Here is a 20,851-nt window from a genome sequence, read left to right as displayed (position 1 = left end):
ACTAATTTATGGTGCATACGTTTGGCGCTGCATGCACCAGCAGTTGGCACGAGGCCAGAGCTTAATGGGACACGAGTGGTGGTCAAACAGAATTTGAAAACAGGCCAAGGTGCATGGGAGGCGGGATAGATAAAAAAAAGGTGCTCTTGTTACATTTTTCTTCTAAAGGAAGAGGAACTACAAATAGTTGTTTGTTGAAATGTTCAAGGAGATGACTTGAACTCACTAGTACCTTAATTACGGAGTCCGAGACAGGGACGAACTATTCATCCAGATTAATGTTTGACCCGAATTTAAGATACAAATTGGTCTTTAAAGACTGCATTTCCTGTTGTACTGTCGAAAGCTCGTCAGACAAAGTATCTATAGTTGATTGAACTTGATTCTTTAATTGTTCGATTCTCTCGGTTGCCTCTTCTTCAGAAGCATGGTAATAAGACTCCCCAAACCGAATTCTGAACGAGAAATCGTTTGATTGAACCGAAGAACAAGTTTTGTTTGAGTAAATAAAAACAAATCTTTCAGTCTGTATTATGTTTAAACTTACAGCAAACCTTCTGGGTCCATACATAGGGCAATCTCATCAAGCGCATCGTTGTGGGTCTGTAGACTCTCCTGTAATAGCAAAAATTAAAAATCATTAAGAAAAGTCGTTTAGTTCGTTTCTATGCCAAAAGCTACCATGGAAGTAGACATTGCGCCTAAACCTACCTTTAGTTTTTCCAACTCAGACACCAATTCGTTCTTTCTGCATAAAAGTGAGCTAAATCTATTTATTTGCTTCTGATCCTCATATGTCACATTTATATCGCTGCTACTGCTGTTTTGGTCTGTCATTTTTCCGTCTCCTTTCAATTAGTCGTAAACCCCTATTTAAAAAAGGCACATTCCAAGCGTGAGATAAGGCTTGCTTAGTTTAGTTGCAAAAAGTGCTCGGGTGAAATTTAAAGAATGTTGGCACTCAAGCAACTCCACTGTTTAGCGGAGTGATCATTCAATTTTGAAATCACGCCTCCTACTTACAGGAAAGTCAAGACAGTGCTTACTCCGGAATAAGTAAGGGTCTGTCTTCCACCTACTTTTATTCGTATATTCAGTTCTTAGAAACTAAATACAAACTTTGGCCTATTTATTATTAAAATATTCCTTAGGACCCTTGGCGCCAACATACATGACTTTATTTAATGGTGTATAGGTGCTCAAAATAAGGGCTAGAGATTGAACTAAAGTTAAAGACAGAGCAGATGCAGTGGGAGCTTTTGCTTCGTTTGCATAATTGTGTTTTGACAGCACTGCAAGTGACACCCTTTTAATTTAAATGTATTTTAGTACAAACTCCGCCTTTAGAAATGACTTCGTATGCGGAAACTGATCAGAAAGGGGAAAAAAGGCCGAAATACGATGAAAGAGAGTTTAACTTTGAGGGAGAAGAAAAGGAGGAGGAGGAGGAGTTCGGTCCAGATTTTTCTGAGTTTACCAGCAGAGCGAGTTGTCCCGAAAATCCATGTTCCGAGGTCCAGGGACCAGAAAACGAATCACGTGAAAAATGCGAAAAAATTGGGAATTTAAGAGCTGGTTTCGGAGAGAAGTTTGAATATGTGGGAGATGATGGAGACGACGACGACGACTTTGGTCCATTATTGCCTGAGTCACACAAGAGTTCTATTTTTCTAAATGCAAATACTGGAAACGGAGTTGAGAGACAGAGCGGGGGGAAGAGAAAGTATGAGTGTAATGAAATAGGTACAATTAGAACGAGAAGGTCCGATAACTTGGACGAGGAGGACTGCGAGACTTTGTTGGAAAAAATAGGTCTGCCTAACAAGGATTTTTACGAATACAGCCTGATGCACAAGGAGCAAGTGAGTCACGTGAAAGCGAGTTCAAGAACAGGATTTGTAATAACGGCAAGTATTGACGGAGTCGTTAAATTTTGGAAATTTGAATTCAACAGCCATAGCACGAGTTTGGAGTATGTTAAGGGATTTCAGGCACATAAAGGTGAGATATCGGACATAGCATTGTCTGATTGTGGATTGTTTCTGGCAAGTATATCTTCAGAGGAAAGAAACTACAAATTGTACAACATCGTTAACTTTGACATGATTTCAATAGTTAGCTTGGACATAAGACCGGGTAAATGTATTTTTGTTGACTCAATTAAGAAGCAAAGTAGCAGTGGGTACATACTGCACCCAAAAATAGCGATTTCAGACCTGGAAACCAACAACATTTTCATATACTCCTCCAAAGGGAGGTCTAATTCTGACCACAAAGTTACTCCGAAGTACACGAATCACAAAGGCAAAGTTTTATCGATGTGTTACTTGAAGAGGAGCAATATAATAATTTCTACTGACACTAATGGGGGATTGGAATTTTGGGATCCAGATACCTTATTGTTGCCCGTCATGATAGAACGCGAGTGCGAATACGGTATTAATTTTCAGTACAAAATAGAGACAGACTTGTTTGAACTGCAAAAAAGTAAAACTTATTCTTTTGGAATGACTGTCTCTGAAGATGAAAAGCTCTTGGCGATTTATTGTTCCGACATGAAAATAAGGGTGTTTAATGTGAGAACTGGGAGATGCATGAGGGTAGTGGACGAGAACATTTCAGTCTACAATCTACTGCAAAATGATGGCGGAGGGCATTCAAACAGGTATAAAATAGACCACATAGAATTTGGAGTTCGTTCCAAAGTTGAGAACGATATTAAAAACAAAAAAGAGATGAGTTATCAGACCCTGTGTTTTGACGAGACCTGTAAATATTTAGTATATCCATGTATTCTTGGGATATGCGTTTTTGACGTTTCAAAAGGCAAAAGAGTCGCAATAATAGGAAAGTTGGAATGTGGCAAGAGATTTCTGTCAATAGGACTTGTGCAAATTCATTCTCAAATTGACAGAGTGAGTGGATTCTCGAAACAAGTCCAAAAAACGGAAGATGAGGAGCTGAAGCGTGTTAATTCGGCTGTTCTGTGCTCATCTTTGAACTCTAACAGAATATATATATTTTCAAAATACCTTCCTCTACTGGAGGATGGCCAGGTAAACCTGAGAAGGGACATATTTAACGAGATTCCCTCCAGAGAAGAAGACATAGAGAGACAAAGGCTAATTAATATGGATAACAAAAAACAAATAAGTAAAAGAATTGCAAAGAGCGTTATTCTCCATACAACGAAGGGTGACATTACTTTAGAATTGTTTGGAAGTATAGCACCAAAGGCCTGCGAAAACTTTTCTGTACATTGTTTTAACAAATACTACGACAATTGTATATTTCATCGCGTAATCAAGGGATTTATGATTCAATCGGGAGATCCAACCGGAGATGGAACTGGCGGAAATTCAATTTGGGGTAAAAACTTCGAAGACGAGTTTTCCCCAGAGGCCAAACATGACCAACCGTTTATGCTTAGCATGGCAAATGCAGGTCCAAATACAAATTCAAGCCAATTCTTTATCACAACAGTTCCTTGTCCGTGGTTAGACGGCGTGCATACTGTTTTCGGAAGAGTAGTAGAGGGGAAAGAGTACGTTAAGGAAATAGAACATACACCTACTAATAGGAACGACAAACCCTTAAATGACATTTACATTACTTCCACTACCGCTATTTTTTAATTACAAACAACTTAAACTAAGACTCGGGAAACACATGCACTTGAAAAGGTACTCCCTTTAAACTGAGACAGTGTGGACACGCCTTGAATGTCACACAAAAGCCATTATTTTGATTTAAAAAATGTGTCTTGTTAGTGTGGGAAGTAAGTAATACAACTTAAATTTTACCTGATACAACACCATATTTTTGTACACTGTTACGGAAACATTCCTTTGTCGGACCCACTCACTGATTTCCATAAACTAATGCACAGCAAAAAGATGCCTCGTTCTTGAATATAAATGCAAGACCTTGTTCACACCGTGACCTGCTGTGCAATTCCAAGTACTCACTAAAGAACGCGAAAACCTAATTAATTTTCTTTCCACTTGAATTCGCACTTAACACAAGTGTAAAAACTGGTCATTGGCTCATCTGCTGACCTTATTTGTAATTGGAAAAAATACGCCTCTGAAAAAGAACACTTGGGACAAACAGCTGTTCATTTTAAGTCAGGTCTATCTTACAAACAAACAAAGAACTTACCCATTGTCTTTGAGCTCGCGATCTCATTCACGTCGATAGAAGGCTCCTCCGCCTTTTTTGGAGTGAATTCCGTTACTTTAACCAGTTCATTTCTTATCTTTTTCAAATACGGGCACATTGGACAGTAAAACACCATTCTCTCCTCATGCTCCTTTATTAGAAGTATATTGAAACAATGGAGACAAAACTCCACCATCTCCTCCCAAACAAAAACGCCACTTTAAAGGCAAATTTACCAAATGTCACTTGTATCTAACATGCGTATATCCCGCCGGCGCCACGACGTGCTTTTAATTAGATACTTGAAATGAGTGACTAGAGGACAAGGAAAGGCTTTATTTCTGCACCTGCGACGCGAATAAATTATTCGGAACTGCGATTTGCGCGTCATAACGTTGCTGAATGAAGAACGTCAATTGTTAGCGTTGCGTAGTTTGATCGGCTTAAGGCACAGGTGATGGTTTGGGAGAAGGGCCAGCAACAGTATTTCAGGCTCTAAAGTGGTTGACTTTTGGTTGGTAGAACTAATTTCGTGTACTTTAATCAACAGTTTGGAGGACGAACTTGGTTTGGGGACTCTCGCTCCCCATATCAACCCCATTGTATTTCCGTGGGACTATGCGTTTTGGTACTAGTGTAGTTTTGAATGTTTGCTTGAGAAATGACAAGAGATACAAGTGAGCAAAAGGAGAAGTTAAGGAGAGAGCTTGTAGAGAGACATGTCAGGAATATAGAAGAAGCGAATTACGTATCGCTGAAATTCCAGGAAAAACTTATAGAAAATAGCGGATCTCTGGATGACAAGACAAAAGAGTACATACGGTCTTTTTTGAGACCTGAGGATTTAGAGGAGATTTCTGTGGAAAGAGCTGAGATTGGGAAGTGTGGATGGCTACAATGTAGAAGGAAAATACCGAAGGACCCTTCAAATGTGCCAAAAAATCACTGGAAACTAGATAAAGAACAGGGAGAGATTATAGATGCACAAATTTTGTGTTTATTTTGTTCAACCAACTGTTACTACTCCTATATTAATCTGAGCATGAATCTATCCGAGTCGCCACCTCACATGAGAATACAGGTTTTGTTAGGCATAAAAGAATGGCTGAATATTGAAAACGTTGATTTTAACTCTAAATTAAGTGCAAATACTCAGTTTGAAGGTTTGAATAATGAAGAGAAAAACGGAGTTAGACAGGGAATTAAGTCCAAGGGAGGTGCAGACGTTTCATCCAGCTCTGACTTAAAAATCCGTGTTGGACCTGATAACAAAAAGATTGAAAACAGTCAAGGTAAAGAAAAGTCAAGTGACAAGATTGAGGACGACAAAAGAGGGTTTGTTTTACAGGAAAAAAAGGACAAACTGATTCAGCTGTTGAATGGACTTAGGGCATTTAGAAAAAGCGAGTCTAATGACAAGGAAATAGAGTGTATAAAGCAATTTGAATACTTGAATATTAATGATGAGTACCAATATAAAAACGAGTACGAGGACGACGATAATTATACGTTTAAAAACCCGATTGATGTATTAAAACTTGACAAGAACTTTTCAGTTAAAAACAGAAAAAAAACTAACAAAAACATTGAAAATAATAAAGAGTACAATGTTTTGGAGGATGAATGTGGTCAAAACTTTAAATATTTTACCGATAAAGGCAATGATGAATATAGTGAAAATGAGGATAGTGAGAGCGAAACGGAAGAAGAGAAGGAGGAAGATGCCGATGACAATGAAGATGATGAAGAGGAGGATTGTGTATTGCTTATGTTGCAGTTTTATGACAATTTGTCCCCAGAAGTTGTTGTATATGATCTCCTAACATCGCTTATAACAAAAGAGACTAAGTTTTTTATAGCTGGTCAATTCAGTGACACAGGGGAACAAAGCAGAAGAGAAGACGAGGGATTAAATAAACTCACTACTATCCAAAACGAGAGAAGAAACATTCTAAAGGATAACGTTTCTTTGTACATTAACTCTATTGACTGGACAAAATGTGTAAGCAAATTATCATATACTATATATAAAGTAATAGATACGTTCATATTTCCTTTTCCCATTCCTAATTTTAGAGAAAGTTGCATTGAATTATTCACTTTTATTGTAATTGAGATTATATTCGATAAGCGTGTCAATAATATGAGTCTGGACATATTCGAAGAGGAACTTAAGTATAAATTTAATAACTGGTTTAAAGGCGTAAGTGAAAAATACGACGGTAAATTTATTCAAAACACAAAGCTTTTATTTGAAGAGTAATGTAAACATTGACATTGAACTTAGCACTCTGTTATACTCTTAGTTAAATTTATGTAGGTTTTATTTAAACACGTACTTCTTATGATCCACAGCTCGGACCGCAACACCCAGTGTTTTTAGATCTGTAGTAACTTGAATCCAGGTACAGTCTATTATTTCTTTGATTCCCACTCCCTCCTCTTCTAGAGGAGAACATGGATGTAAACCAATCGAAGTTCATAAATCTTCTCAAGGACGATTGTCCCGTTCCAGAAGAGGGGTTGATGCCCCCCGTCGTCGGAATACCATTATTTGCGTTTTTTTTTGAAGATCCCTCTGAATTTCCACCTGAATTCTTATATTTTTCCGCTTTCTCAGCTCTTACTCTTGCTAGCTCTTCCTCCATTTTTAAACTCTTGTCAATATAGTTATCCTTTTTGCCTCTAGACGACGTTGGAGTTGTCGTCCTGCTCTGGTCTCTTTCTTGAATTGCCTTTATCGCTTCCTTTATAGATGACTCACTGTATGATTCACGTTCCAAAACCATAACTATGTTTTTATTCTCTCCGTTGTTTGAATCTACTACTGTAAAACCTGCAATTTTCAAATACTCACACATTTTACCATAACTATCGTCCAAAGAATCACCCGTATTTTCCAATTTGACTTTGTATTCCTCCTTTCCACCTTTCGACTCAATATCCCTCAAAATGCTGTAAACATCAGAAACCTTCGCAGCAATCATTGTTCAATATACAAACTGTTAGTGTATCACTATATTTATTTGCCTTAGCGTTCTTAAATAAATACTTCTGAGCCCTTAGATCACGCAGCTCTTCTTGTTTTGCCCTATAATGCCTTTCTATATAGTTTTATTTACTATCCGCTTTCTTTATTGCCTTTGCTTCCCACCACCCTTATCAAAACAAATTTGTGCGCCAAACACTCAAGTACAGCTTACGTGGTTTTTTTAATTTCTATCAAGTATTAATATTTGCTCAAACAATGTATTTGTGTTAGTAGTATCAGTATTTACGGAAGTCTCCGCTTTTTTGCTTAAAAACCTTTAGCCATCGCCAAATAAATCCCAATTTTACTATACAATATATCTCTGTTACTGGAATTTCCCTCTTCCACTCGTATAAACACCACCCGTGGTCAACTTTTACGTAATGCTTCTTCAATTGAACCTCTTATAAATTTTTACGTGTTTAAAGTTAACTCCGGAAGAGAGAGGAAATGAAAAAATACGCAGCAGTATTCCTCGCAGTATTCTAAAACACACTTTCTCAAATATTTATTTTGTTCAATATGCACAATCACTCCTTTACGCCAAAAGCTAACATTAATTCTAACTAACAAATTTTTGCGAGTGCACACCAATTAGATGGCTCCCCACCATGCTTGCGTGGCATTTACATGCATGCAAACGACACGTAATAACTGTATTTGCATGCAAATATAAATATGAAAAAACACAAACTAAACAGAGCTAATTTCAATGTGTTAACTTAAATTTCAAATATGAGTCTCCGAAAAACAGAAACAATACGGTTTGAACAGCAAACACGAATCAACAATAACCATACTGCGTATTACTGCTCATGGTGCTCTTAATTGGTTTCATAGAGAGAAAACATTCGCCATTAAACGGGTAACAGGGAGTAAATTACATGTGAACCACACTAATACGTGCGTGTGCCATAAACCGTATTCATTTTAAATTGTATTCCAGTTTTTTGAAGGTCTTTGCAACTTACTAGAACAATATCGCAGATTAAGCAAGGCGATTGGCGGCTCCGAAGCAAAAACTACCGCCTATGTGCAAATATGACTCCTGCGCAAGGTAGGATATTAAAGATATATTATTTGCACGTATAGGGCAAAAACAAGTCAAATAAAGATTGGGTAAAGATTGTATTAAGTTAACAAGAATTTTTGTTTTAAATTTCAATAAGTTACTTTTCATAAATTGTTGATTTTTTTAATAAACTGTTTCTATTAGGTTTGAATCAAAAATGATTGAAAGACGCAAAATTGCTGTTATTGGAGCAGGTCAAATTGGGGGCAACATTGCATATATAGTAGGTAAAGACAACTTAGCAGATGTTGTTCTCTTTGATATTGCACAGGGCATTCCTCAAGGGAAAGCACTAGACATAACTCACAGTATGGTTATGTTTGGTTCTACATCAAAAATAATAGGTACAAATGATTATGCGGATATTGCAGGCTCAGATGTTGTCATTATTACGGCATCTATTCCAGGTCGCCCAAAAGACGATCGTTCTGAGCTTGTTTTTGGAAATGCTCGCATATTAGAAACAATTGCAGAAGGTGTTAAGAAATACTGTCCAAACGCTTTTGTAATTTGCATTACAAATCCGCTTGATGTAATGGTATCTCATTTCCAAAAAGTTTCTGGATTGCCACACAATAAAGTTTGTGGTATGGCAGGTGTTTTAGATTCTTCTAGATTCAGAACATTTATTGCACAACACTTCGGTTTAAGTGCCTCTGATGTGTCTGCCAATGTAATTGGTGGCCATGGAGATGGCATGGTGCCAGTCACAAGTTCTGTTTCTGTAGGCGGTGTTCCTTTATCTTCATTTATTAGACAAGGACTTATTTCACAGGAGAAGATAGATGAAATAGTCTGTCACACTAGAAATGCCTGGAAGGAGGTTGCTGATAATCTGAAAACCGGGACTGCATACTTTGCCCCGGCAGCCGCTGCAGTCAAGATGGCAGAGGCATATCTAAATGACAAGAAGGCCGTTGTCCCGTGTTCGGCCTACTGCAGCAACCACTATGGTGTTAAAGGTATTTACATGGGCGTTCCAACCATTATTGGAAAAAACGGTGTTGAGGACATTCTTGAACTCGACTTGACTCCACTCGAACAAAAACTTCTAGCCGAGTCAATAAATGAGGTTAACACCATTTCAAAAATCCTAGAGAATGCCCCCGCCACTGGTGCGTGAACAAAGTGTTCTGGAGTTGCTTTGCATTTGTTTATTGTGCCAATATTGTACTATAAAGAGTGCTCATTCTTGGCTTAAAATTAAACAATATCTTTTAATTGGGAATTTGAGGAATATGTACTTGCAATTAGTGAGAAAATGGAATGAAGTAAGACGGTTCTCAATTACTATTAGTTGTTTGCGGTAGATTGTTGCATGCGGTCTGACTCACACATATAGCTACATAATTCATTATTTCGCTGTATTCATCCTCCCCCTTTATTATTATTTTATGCAGTCCAGCCGCCCTGTCTCCTGAAATGTATACCCGCGACATATACCGGAGTTTAAATTAAGAGTAGTATGGGTCGGGCCGGAGGGGTTAACATTTAGGCAAGTGTGTTAACGTAAGAATCGAATAGATAAATTTGAGAGAGCATTAACTGTAAAAAAGCGAGGTTAAATCGTTCGTCGGTTGTTATAGCTATAGGATTCTCGTTTTTTTATTTGCGTTTACAAGGGTTAAGGAAAGAGGAGTACAATGAGGAAAAAAATATCGGTAATTGGGTCCGGACAAATAGGTTCAACAATAGCACTATTAGTTGGCCAAAAAGATCTGGGAGATGTTTATTTATTTGATATAGTAGAAGGTCTCCCGCAAGGTAAGGCACTAGATTTGAATCACTGTATGGCATTGGTGAACTCCTCCTGCAGGATAATAGGAGAAAATGACTACAAGCATTTAGAAAACTCTGATGTAGTTATAATAACAGCAGGGGTTCCCAGAAAGCCGAACATGAATCGTTCTGATTTACTTAATATAAACGCGAAAATAATCGGGTCGGTTGCCGAGAATGTCAAAAAATACTGTCCGAATGCTTTTGTAATTTGCATAACTAATCCGCTAGATGCGATGGTGTACTACTTTAAAGAGAAAACTGGAATTCCCAAGAACAAAGTGTGTGGCATGTCCGGAGTTCTCGACTCTGCGAGGTTTAAATACTACCTGTCTGAGTTACTTGGAGTCAAGTCTGGTGACATTTCTGCCACTGTTATCGGGGGCCATGGCGATGATATGATTCCATTGATTAATTCTGTTACCATTGGCGGTATTTCTTTAGGAAGTTACATTAGTGAGGGCAGAATCACAGAGTCCCAAGTAAATGACGTTGTTCAAAAAGCCGCTTTTGCCGGTGGAGAAATTGTCGGTCTTTTAAAAACCGGATCCGCATTCTACGCTCCTGCCGCTTCCGCAGTGCAAATGGCAGAGGCATACCTGAAAGACTCAAAGTCAGTTTTAATCTGTTCTGCATATCTAGATGGTGAATATGACACCAGGGACTTATTTGTTGGAGTTCCCGCCATAATTGGGAAAAACGGAATTGAGGGAATCGTCAGGGTAGAAATGACGGACAATGAGAAGGTGCTTTTTGACAGATCAAAGAGTTCGATACAAAAGCTAGTTCAGGATCTCAAGGACCTAGACTTGTGAGTTTCGCGCACTTTTGTGGTTAGATAGTCGTTAAAATCTTAAATTTCTACCTATTAGCACAGTGTTATTTCTTTTTCATTGAATTAGCGTGCAAAAATACCTTTAGCCCGTCTGCATGCAGCTTAATGTTGGTTTTTGGCGGTTTCCGGAATAACTAATTTGCATATGTGATTGGAAACTTGGATCAAGAGCGTGTAGTTCAACGTAACAGGTCATCTGTGACAAGAGCGCTTGGGCACAAATTTTGTTGAAGACTCTAAAAATAGAGTAACAAAACAAATAGTGAGTTTTTCAAAGACGAAAACTAAGCCTTGTAGCTCTTGCTACAATACTAATTTTTATGGCCTAAATTAGACACCTTGAATACAAGGATACACAGTAAAAACGAAACAAGTATCCAAGAGGTTAATTCCAGCTTCCAAGATAGGGGGAATACATTATTTCCTGTGAATTTATGAACTTTGGCGAAAAAAGCTGAACTTGGAGTAATGCTCTCGTCACAATTTACTTTGAATAAGCAGGTCAGAAAGGAAGGATTTGAGAATAAAACAGTGAAAATCCCGATCTGAGGCAGTATCCACGCGATCATGAGCCATGTATTTTTGTAAAATGGTTCTCTGTGAGTGCCACCAAATCCAAAAACAAGAGCCATATGCGAGTGTAGACTACACATCCAAATGATAACAGTTGCAGGTTCAAATCCGTCTTGACGAGCAAATAAATGTATTGGTATCTCTACATTTTTAAAGTAACTCGAGACAAACCAGCTTTTTTTTGATAAACTAAATAATAAAAGTGCCAGGTTAACGCCAATGATGAGAACGAATCCAACTATGATAGTCAGCGTGCTTTTAGATACTAGCTCTGAGTTAACCGGATAGTTTTTTATCTTTCTTGCTGGTCTAGACCTTTTTAAGGCCCAAACACTCGGGAAATTAATTAAAATGCTATAGGTAAAGTAACCCATTACGGGTAACGTAGCTTGACTATAGTACAACAATATGTTTTTACATATGACAATTGTAATTCCATACATAATCATGAAGAGGTAAAGAGATCTAGAGATCGAAGCACAGTTACAGGCCTCGCATATGATGTTTATGACTCCAATAAGGTCCTTCTTTCCTATGACAAAATGTGCATTCGCATTTATATCGTTCATTAGAATCCCAATATTGGATCTTTTAATTGCAGCTATGTCATTTGAACCGTCTCCGACCATCCCGACAACCCTTCCGGTGTTAATTAACCTTTCAACAACTTTAAGCTTGTCCAAGTGCGTTGATCTGGATATAACAACTATGCTCTTTAGAACTAGATCTAATAAGGTGTTGTTGCAATTGAACATGGAATCGCTCTCCCTTTTGTTTTCCACGCATGGCGGTGCTTTTGAATCCATATACAAAAAGGCTTCATAGGTACACACTATTCTTATATTGGAAAGATTGTTTATAATGTCGTGAACTGAGACAAGATTTTTGAATTCGTCTTCGAAAACAAGATTACCTGAATCTGAAACATACGCCAATATCACAATTTCTTCATACTCACTCAAAATGTTCATTCTTAGAGAAAATAAGTCATCCTCTTTCACATTTAACACATCAATATTAATCCCTTTAGGTTTTATAAGTGAAACATTCCCGTTGACGATCCCAACCTTTTTGGCCACTGTCAGTGCACAGTGCGAATTATCGCCTGTAAGTACAATAGGTTGAATTCCAAGATCCTTAATCTGGCTAATTACACATCTTGCTTCATTTCTAATTGAATTTGAGAAACATAGAATTCCGATAGGAATGAGAGCCTGTTCGTAAATGCGTCTATTGTTATCAATTAAAGATAAGTACTTTTCCGTAAAACATTCATTGCTGAAATTCAGCTCCCTAAAACCAATAATAAGCACGTAGCTTCCATTTGACGAATAATAAGACGTCAGATCCGCTAAATTTTGACCAACATAAAGCTTGTTGCAGAAACCAATAATTGTCTCAGGTGCTCCCTTAGAGAAAACAAACACTCTTCCGGAGTTTTCGCACCTTACTATTACAGTCATGCATCTAGATGCCGAGTTGAAGCCAAATACTTTAAGAACTCTAAAGCACATTCCCTTTCTAACTTCCGAGCTTGCCTTTTTTCTATCTCTGTTAAAAACGTAAACCATTTTTTCCTGCTCAGAAACTCTTTCCTGATAGAGCGTGCTGTTTGTGTATCTAAGCATTTCCCTGTCTATCTCGTCTCCAAAACAGTTATTTGGATCGTCTGGATCGCAATTCAGGGAGTGACAAGTGGAAATTCCCACTTTTAGAATATCAAGGCCACCATTTGCGAGACCGTTGTCCTCGAGTATTTTCTCATTAAGCCTTTCCACGTGAAACAAGGTATGTTCTGGAGAGGTTAGCGTCCCTGTCTTATCAAAAAACAGTACTTGCAATTTGCTCGCAAACAAAAGTCTGTTGGGGAAGAAACTGCTTATATCAAAGTTCTTTTTGAGGCGGTTTGTGGAAACATTTATGGTTGAAAGTACCGTAGTAGGGGCCCATATAGGCAAAAGCTGCATAAATGTACCCAATATGAAAAATATTGATCCAATGCAAAATGGAGAAATCAGAACCTGAAAGACAATTACCACTGCAGATATTATGGTCATAGACGTCCACAGAAGAGGCAAATCGTAATGGAACTCATTTGAGTCGCTTTTAACAGCCTTTGCAATGTCACCCTCATTGTTATAGGAAATACCACTCATAATTCTGGAGCTGTTAGTAAAAATTCCAGTTTTCAGCACAATGCAGGTAAGATCGTTACTTAATTCACCAAAGTTACTGTTGTTGTAAACCTTTAATACCTTGCTGCCTGTGTGAAGCATAAACTCTTTCCTAGAGTTGTTGTCTAATTCAAACTTTCCAGAAGGAAGGAAGTTGAGATTCAGTGACCTTTTTAATACTGGCACGGACTCCCCTGTTAAATTAGACTCGTCCACCAACGCACTTCCGTTAGTTAGAATAACATCACATGGTACAATCTCCCCAGCATTAATGATAACTATATCCAAGGGAACGAGGTACTTTGACTCAACCAAAGATATTTTAGACTCTCTTTTTACCCTGTACCTTCTATTTTTCGCTATCTCTTTCTCTTTTTTAACTTTTCTGCCGTTTATAAAGTCTATAACGATACAATATATATTCGTGTAAAGTATAAGACCTGACCAGCACAACGACCACGTGAAGAACTTAAGGAAAAATGTTGTTAAAAGCATTAAATACTGCAGCAAAAATGTTATTGTAAATAGCTTACCACCTACTATATCCAGTAATGACATACTATCTTCTTCATTTACATTCTCGCCATACACCGAAAGATACCTCTTCACTAGATCTTTTGTAAGACCTCCGTTCTCAATGGTTTTTGTCAAATCCAGTGCAGTCAAATCTTCAAACTGCATCTGAAGAGAAAACATTTTGCTCTCACTTGAATAAACGTATCTGGCTATCCCAAATGTAAAGTAGCTCATTCCTGAACTTTCATTCTTGAAAACACTGCATGAATAAAAGTCGTACCCTTTTATACTGCTGTTCACTAGAGAGTCTGTGAGCTCTTTAAATTTAAGAGATATCACCTTCCCCACTCTGTATGTCAATGAGCGTCGATCTTTCATTATCCCTGAGTAGTTTGCTTTTTCTATATCTTTCTTTACCAAGACAAAAACATGATTGCACTTATCGAATCCTGATGGAAGAACTAGGCAAGTATCGATTCTGCAAAAAAGTTTCCTGCTCAAGCAAATCAACAGACTTGTTGAGTACTCTATAAGAAACACAATCGCGTTCCTCCTCCAATTCTCAGGAAATCCGTCTCCACTTGAAAATACTGTATCGTATACAATTATTGGAATAATTAACAGGTGAAATGTCGTTAAAAGATTTATCAAGTACAAAGAAGCTGAATTGTATATTCCTTTATTACACGGAATTAGTATAATCTCTCTTTTTGCGTCATTCAAATCTAGTTTTTCGTACCTCCTCCAAACAAACTTATTCGACAAAAACAGCCCGAGAAATGTTATTATTGTTGAACACAGAGCTACCACGCACGAATTTACTGAAATATAGCTAGACTCTGCTTGGCCAAGAGCATCCATTTTAAACACTATAGTGTTTCCTTTCCCTTGTACCTTAATTAATCAGCCTTGTATGTTTTCCAATATATCCCTCTGCTCCTCTCCTTTCAAATACTGTACTTAAAAACTAAGTTTTATTTCAGCTGACAAAGCTTATTAAAATTATCGTAAAAAATAGATATCGGGTATCTATGAGCAACGACCAACGAGAACCTAAAACTAATCCCCTCCCTGTCAGCGAGGGAAGTATACACATTAACACAAAACTCTTATTTGTAGTTAAGACCAAGAGTGCTGATATCTGTTAAAGTCGAGGACAAGTTAAACAATGCAAATCCAGTAAATTCATCCCCTTACGCCTCCCCTTCACTGAGCATATCTCAGGAGAGTCAATAAAGTCAATTTATACTACTATTAGACGACTAATATCAAGTGAATTATCAAAAACAGTAATTCCTATTGTTGCTTTGTTTTCTTAAGGATTTTCAAAAATTACCCCTCTACAAGGCTTATGTATAAATGCTCCAGCCAATAATAGTTTGTTTTTGCGATTTCTGCCTGCTTCTTGTATGAACGATTAAAAAATCTAGTTTTATATTCAACAACTAGTGTTCTGTGCTCTAAGCTCTACTTCCAAAATGCGATCAAGTGTTGCCTTATTTCCAAAACTAAAATCCCATGGGCCCTGCTTCATAGAGGTCCCTGGCAATAAATTGTGCATTTGGCGGAACTGGCTTTGGGCGCCAGACATACTTAAACTTGCGCTGCTGTGGGATTTTTTCCCATGTAGATAAAAGGGACCTGCGTTAGACGCAAATTTGGTCACTTAGTCCTGCTCCCAGTTCGCTCAGGATAAGGCAAAGAGGTGTGGGACTGCCGGAAAGCGAGGATACAAGTGATTGTGACCTTGAGGAAGAAAACTGTTAAAACTAGGCGCAACGCAAAACTACTCTAGTTTTATTCGCTAGAGGAAAACACGACACTGAAGTGTAGAGAATACAAGTATAATAACATTAGAAGTGATGGTTCCAACTAAAATTCCTAATTTGGACTGTTGAAGGAAAATAACAAATCTACTCAATACTGTTTAGATGGTTTGTGAGAACAGTGATTAAATGAATAATCTCAGGCTCCGGAAGGAGTTTTGCCATCTTTATTAACAAATCGAGCGAAACTGATTTTGGTCTGGTAAAGACGAATGTGCGAATATACAAATAAGTAAACATTCCGGTCAGTATTTGACAATCAAAACGATCGGTAATTCCGCCGTGTCCCGGAATAGTCGATCCAAAGTCTTTAATTCTGAGAGCCCTTTTCAAGCCAGAAGCGAAAAACCCACCAAAAGGAGCGACAAAAGCAGTAAATATTCCAATAATAACCGCATGAAATTGAGAATCTGAAAGATAAATAGGGTCGTTTCCCAGAATAAATGACAATTTATCGGGAATAGAGTATGGTTTTGGGATATATACAGAATGCGGATCGCATCTTAATTCTTTCCACATTGAAAAAGGTGCTTCTAATAATTCATTTTGAGGACAAATAAATATCTGACTAGTGGAAAGCATTTTTCCAAGGACAAAAGCGGCAATCATGGTAATTATAGACGCTCCAACAAAACCCTCGACTGTTTTTTTTGGAGAAAGCTTGAATAAGCTAGTCTTGCCAAATAACTTGCCAAATATATAGGCAAATATATCATTACAGATAACGAGTAAGGACGGAAGAATAAACCAAAACAGACCTCTATATGTGTTTGCGATCATAAATACTGATTGTGTTACCACAAGGAGAAGTGTCAGTACCATAATACCAAACTGCGAGAATTGATATCTCAATGTGTAATTTCTGAGAGATAGTATAAAGCAGATAAAGCCAAATAGTGCTCCTGAATAGCTTATAATTGAGTGATAATGAACCAGTATATATATAAAATAATTATTTTTTCTATACTTCTCAATTAACGGCACCCACCAAAGTTTTCCCGTCGAAAACAGCGTAACAGCCAACCAATACCAACGCAATGTGTAAAAGAAAGGCAAGTGTTTGTCTTCCTCCGCGTTCCTTTTAAGAGATATAACTTCTTGATATACAGCCAGTATTAAAGAAAGTATTAGAATTGCCGAATAAGTGTGACCTGCTGCTAGAATAACTATAAATGATGAAAGTAATATAATTGTCCATATTGTTCTTGTTATCCAATTTGTTTCACTTTTAGAATTAGAACTTGATTGTTTCTCCGTCTTGTGATTCGCTCTAGTATTAATTCTTCTTCTGCTAACTTTACTGTCATTATTTAGTGTATCAGACTCTGTTTCAATTTCAGTGTCGTCAAATATTGCATTCTTTTCTCTTCTTAGTCTCAATGCACTTGATATTTTGGCTCTCATTATGACGTAAATCAGAAAACCACGCCAATTATAGGTCAAAATTACTGAGGAATATGCAAATTTAAGTCACTAGCTTCTACCCCTTAATGGTTAAAATTTCTGCTGCTTTCATACGTTCATCAACAAAAGCGTCCCTTCTAAAACCACCGCGAAACTCTTTCTTGAAATAACTCCAAAACACACGGATAAACCTCTTAATGATCGTGGATGTAAACTTTACCCATGAAACTACCCTACAAGTGTCACCCTTAGCTTGGCTTCTTTTCCTTATTTATCAGTCCTTGATAGGGCACTTTTTATCGTCAATAAAATAATTAAATATAGAAGAAATTGGCGCCATATTCGGTACTTTTATGACATAATATATCATCGATAGTAATATTAAAGTACAAAAGTGTAATTTCTCCAGAAATAAAGGATAGTGTTTGACTATTATGTGACTTATGGAGGAAGACAGAGTCTGAAGAGGTACATTGATTTTCAACTTACTTTCTTCAGCAAGTATAGGCGGAATTTTAAGATTTGTGTCTTGGTTCCTCCTCTGACTTTTTTAGATATAAAGTTGTTGCCTGTTCCAAGGAAGGATCGTTGAAGTAAGTTTGTTGTTGTTTCCGAGATTTTAGTTGCAAACAGAAGGTTGATAACGGGCACTTGTATTGTTTGAGCTAGTGGCAACACAATTGTGGATTACAAGGAAGTCGAAATGAAGTTGGACGTTTCTAATATGAAGTTTATAAGCAAGGATGAGTGGCGCATATTAACTGCAGTGGAGATGGGCATGAGGAACCACGAATATGTGTCCCCTCAGCTAATAGAGAACATAGGAAATCTAAGAAGAACTGGGACATATCAGCTGTTGCAAAATTTGCTTAGAAATAAACTGGTTTCAAGAGAGAGCAACAAGTATGAAGGTTACAAACTTTCTTATTTGGGCTACGACTTCCTCGCGTTAAGAGCTTTGAGTAAAAGGGGGGTGATATCATCTGTAGGGACAAGAATAGGTGTTGGAAAGGAGAGTGACATTCATATCGGAGCGGATGAAAATGGAAGATTGTTATGTTTAAAACTGCACAGATTGGGAAGAATATCATTTAGGAATGTCAAAAATACACGTGACTATTTGAGGAATAGGAAAGCTTCCTCTTGGCTATATCTTTCAAGATTAGCGGCTTTAAAAGAATATAGTTGCATGAAAGCGTTATACGAGAACGGATTTGATCACGGAGAGGTCAAAGTTCCAGAACCAATAGATTGGAATCGTCACGCCATTGTGATGGAGCTAATCGATGCTGTTCCGCTAAATAATGTTAGAGAACTGGAAGATCCATATTTTGCTTTGGAAAAACTGATGAGAATGATAGTACGTTTAGCAGATTGTGGTTTAATACATGGAGATTTTAATGAATTCAATCTTTTAATAGATGAAAAAGAGAACATTACCCTTATTGACTTTCCTCAAATAGTTAACACTAATCACATTAATGCCGAGGCTTACTTCACCAGAGATGTTAATTGTATTATTGACTTATTTGGTAAGAGATTTGGAATACAGGTTACTGATTTTCCAAGGTTTGAGGATGTTATAATCGACAAAAATGACAACAATTCAGCTGTTATCAATATAGAGGGCATTGACAAGGACATGAACAAGCTAAATTACCTTAACCAGGTCATTTCACGCGGACTGGAGGGCCAGGAAAAGAAGGTTCACGACTTTGATGAAGAGGACTACGAGGAGGACGAGGGCAATGATTCAAAGTCAACGAGTATAATCTCCGACAGCCAAGAGGAGTATGACAATGAGGAAAGAGCAAGGAGGATAAATGAGAGAATAAACGACATATGGCTTCCAAAGAGAACAGAAATAGACAAATCGAGAATTAAAAGGCATGTCGTTAGTAACTATAAGAAGCACCAAAATGCAAATAGAAACTCAGGGTTAAAGAAAAGTAGAGAATATAGAAAAACCAAGGCAATGATAGAAAACATTAAAAATGACTATTAGTGAAACTTAACTATAGAAAACAGTCATAGTGTTGAGATGAATTTAAAAGATAAGCTAGCAAACATATATTTCATCTAATTATTTAGTCAGAATAATGTTATAGTAATTTACTTTTTGTTGACTCTGGTACCTCCGTGTCAGTTCTAAGTATCGTTGTGTTTCTTCATTTTATGTACATAATTGGAAGTTCGGAGGGACTGCATGGAAGAGGGTAGCTCTTAAAGTATTCGTGTTCAAGAGCCTCTTTAGCGGATATCCTCTCAAGTGGGTTTAGCTTTAATAAAGATTTCATTAACTCCAATGCCAGCTCAGAGGCATTTGGGAACACTTGCTTAAAGTCTATTGGTTGCCTTGGAGTGAATTCGCAGAATAGAGGGAGCTCTTTCGCCTGCGGCCAAGTTGACTTATTAGGAGTGCCTAGCAATTCGAATATTCTTCCAAGTTGCTTAAGTTCATCTTCACCAGGAAAAATTGCCCTGCCACCAGATAAAAGCTCAGCAAATATGCATCCTATGCTCCACATATCAACTGCGTGGGTGTACTTAGTAGAACCAAACAACAATTCCGGACATCTATACCAAAGAGTAACTACCTCTGGCGTGTATTCTCTTCTTGGTTGTCCGTAACTCCTGGACAATCCAAAATCTCCAATCTTTGCAATTCCACTTGAATTTATAAATATGTTTGCAGGTGCCAAGTCCCTGTGAATGATAAACCATTTGTGCAGCTCATTCACACCCAAAATTATTTGCTTTAATATGCATTTAATGTGAGATTCAGTAAACCTTATTCTGTTCTCAAAAACCTTTCTTAAGTCGCTTTCCATATAGTCCATCACTATATTTATGAAGTCACCCTGAACGTACACATCCCTCATCCCCATTATATTTGGGTGGGTTATTTCGCTCATTATCTTTAGTTCCCTTAGCACAGTAAAGTGAATACCACATTGTCCAACTTTTTGTCTGGATTCTGTTAAATCAGAAGAAAGCTCGCACAACTTCACCTTTTTAATAGCTACTACAGAGTTATCGCTCTTGTCTAATGCTTTTTCTACTTTTCCATAGGTCCCTTGTCCAATATGAGCCTCTAATTGTTCGTATCTGTCGGACATTCTTCCGAGCTGCCAACAAACAAAGTAACCCCACCAAATCCTACGGAAGATAATCAAATCGTAAACCTCCTACTTATTGTATTATTGTAACCCACTTGTGTCTCCCAGTTTGTTATACAACTATCTTAATACTAGTGTTACTTTGTAATGGAATAGGTCACAAATGCGTACACTTGTTTTCATATGTCCAAACTCTAAGGTAGAACTCAACTCATAGCCTTAAACTCCAAACAAACAGATTTCACTGTTCGTTAAAAATCCTCTGCTCGTATTTGCAGACGTCACTCCTATTATTCCTTAAACATTACTTTGCAAATACAGACTTGGCGCCAAAGCCTGTACAAGACCTATAGAGATAATC

The 20,851-nt window shown here is 37.6% G+C and overlaps 11 protein-coding genes across 11 annotated transcripts; 5 read left to right on the top strand and 6 right to left on the bottom strand.

The window, feature by feature from the left end:
* Window positions 1–262: 262 nt before the first annotated feature.
* Window positions 263–837, bottom strand: FG386_002067 (uncharacterized protein; the record flags this gene model as incomplete). The annotated part of the gene is made up of 2 exons (XM_067341415.1): window positions 263–526; window positions 712–837. The coding sequence occupies 2 exons, from the start codon at window positions 835–837 to the stop codon at window positions 263–265; spliced, it is 390 nt and encodes a 129-aa protein (XP_067196866.1).
* A 512-nt stretch (window positions 838–1,349) lies between these two features.
* Window positions 1,350–3,635, top strand: FG386_002066 (cyclophilin like peptidyl-prolyl cis-trans isomerase fused to WD40 repeats at the N-terminus; the record flags this gene model as incomplete). Its single annotated transcript, XM_067341414.1, has 1 exon — window positions 1,350–3,635. The coding sequence occupies one exon, from the start codon at window positions 1,350–1,352 to the stop codon at window positions 3,633–3,635; it is 2,286 nt and encodes a 761-aa protein (XP_067196865.1).
* A 353-nt stretch (window positions 3,636–3,988) lies between these two features.
* On the bottom strand, window positions 3,989–4,357 carry FG386_002065 (uncharacterized protein; the record flags this gene model as incomplete). Its single annotated transcript, XM_067341413.1, has 2 exons — window positions 3,989–4,113; window positions 4,162–4,357. The coding sequence occupies 2 exons, from the start codon at window positions 4,355–4,357 to the stop codon at window positions 3,989–3,991; spliced, it is 321 nt and encodes a 106-aa protein (XP_067196864.1).
* A 465-nt stretch (window positions 4,358–4,822) lies between these two features.
* Window positions 4,823–6,424, top strand: FG386_002064 (uncharacterized protein; the record flags this gene model as incomplete). The annotated part of the gene is made up of 1 exon (XM_067341412.1): window positions 4,823–6,424. One exon carries the CDS (start codon window positions 4,823–4,825, stop codon window positions 6,422–6,424), a length of 1,602 nt encoding a protein of 533 aa, XP_067196863.1.
* A 79-nt stretch (window positions 6,425–6,503) lies between these two features.
* FG386_002063 (uncharacterized protein) lies at window positions 6,504–7,148 on the bottom strand (the record flags this gene model as incomplete). The annotated part of the gene is made up of 1 exon (XM_067341411.1): window positions 6,504–7,148. The coding sequence occupies one exon, from the start codon at window positions 7,146–7,148 to the stop codon at window positions 6,504–6,506; it is 645 nt and encodes a 214-aa protein (XP_067196862.1).
* A 1,273-nt stretch (window positions 7,149–8,421) lies between these two features.
* On the top strand, window positions 8,422–9,387 carry FG386_002062 (lactate dehydrogenase; the record flags this gene model as incomplete). Its single annotated transcript, XM_067341410.1, has 1 exon — window positions 8,422–9,387. The coding sequence occupies one exon, from the start codon at window positions 8,422–8,424 to the stop codon at window positions 9,385–9,387; it is 966 nt and encodes a 321-aa protein (XP_067196861.1).
* Window positions 9,388–9,907: 520 nt separating this feature from the next.
* FG386_002061 (malate dehydrogenase) lies at window positions 9,908–10,858 on the top strand (the record flags this gene model as incomplete). Its single annotated transcript, XM_067341409.1, has 1 exon — window positions 9,908–10,858. One exon carries the CDS (start codon window positions 9,908–9,910, stop codon window positions 10,856–10,858), a length of 951 nt encoding a protein of 316 aa, XP_067196860.1.
* A 331-nt stretch (window positions 10,859–11,189) lies between these two features.
* On the bottom strand, window positions 11,190–15,002 carry FG386_002059 (P-type ATpase 3; the record flags this gene model as incomplete). Its single annotated transcript, XM_067341407.1, has 1 exon — window positions 11,190–15,002. The coding sequence occupies one exon, from the start codon at window positions 15,000–15,002 to the stop codon at window positions 11,190–11,192; it is 3,813 nt and encodes a 1,270-aa protein (XP_067196858.1).
* Window positions 15,003–16,054: 1,052 nt separating this feature from the next.
* FG386_002058 (uncharacterized protein) lies at window positions 16,055–17,371 on the bottom strand (the record flags this gene model as incomplete). Its single annotated transcript, XM_067341406.1, has 1 exon — window positions 16,055–17,371. The coding sequence occupies one exon, from the start codon at window positions 17,369–17,371 to the stop codon at window positions 16,055–16,057; it is 1,317 nt and encodes a 438-aa protein (XP_067196857.1).
* A 703-nt stretch (window positions 17,372–18,074) lies between these two features.
* FG386_002057 (uncharacterized protein) lies at window positions 18,075–19,376 on the top strand (the record flags this gene model as incomplete). The annotated part of the gene is made up of 1 exon (XM_067341405.1): window positions 18,075–19,376. The coding sequence occupies one exon, from the start codon at window positions 18,075–18,077 to the stop codon at window positions 19,374–19,376; it is 1,302 nt and encodes a 433-aa protein (XP_067196856.1).
* Window positions 19,377–19,539: 163 nt separating this feature from the next.
* On the bottom strand, window positions 19,540–20,490 carry FG386_002056 (cyclin-dependent kinase-related kinase; the record flags this gene model as incomplete). The annotated part of the gene is made up of 1 exon (XM_067341404.1): window positions 19,540–20,490. The coding sequence occupies one exon, from the start codon at window positions 20,488–20,490 to the stop codon at window positions 19,540–19,542; it is 951 nt and encodes a 316-aa protein (XP_067196855.1).
* Between the last annotated feature and the right edge of the window lie 361 nt (window positions 20,491–20,851).

Source organism: Cryptosporidium ryanae, assembly GCF_009792415.1.
Source record: "Cryptosporidium ryanae isolate 45019 chromosome Unknown contig_31, whole genome shotgun sequence".
NCBI classification, from domain to species: Eukaryota; Apicomplexa; class Conoidasida; order Eucoccidiorida; family Cryptosporidiidae; genus Cryptosporidium; species Cryptosporidium ryanae.
Note: the sequence above shows the minus strand (reverse complement) of the source record. Positions and strands in the feature narration are given on the sequence as shown.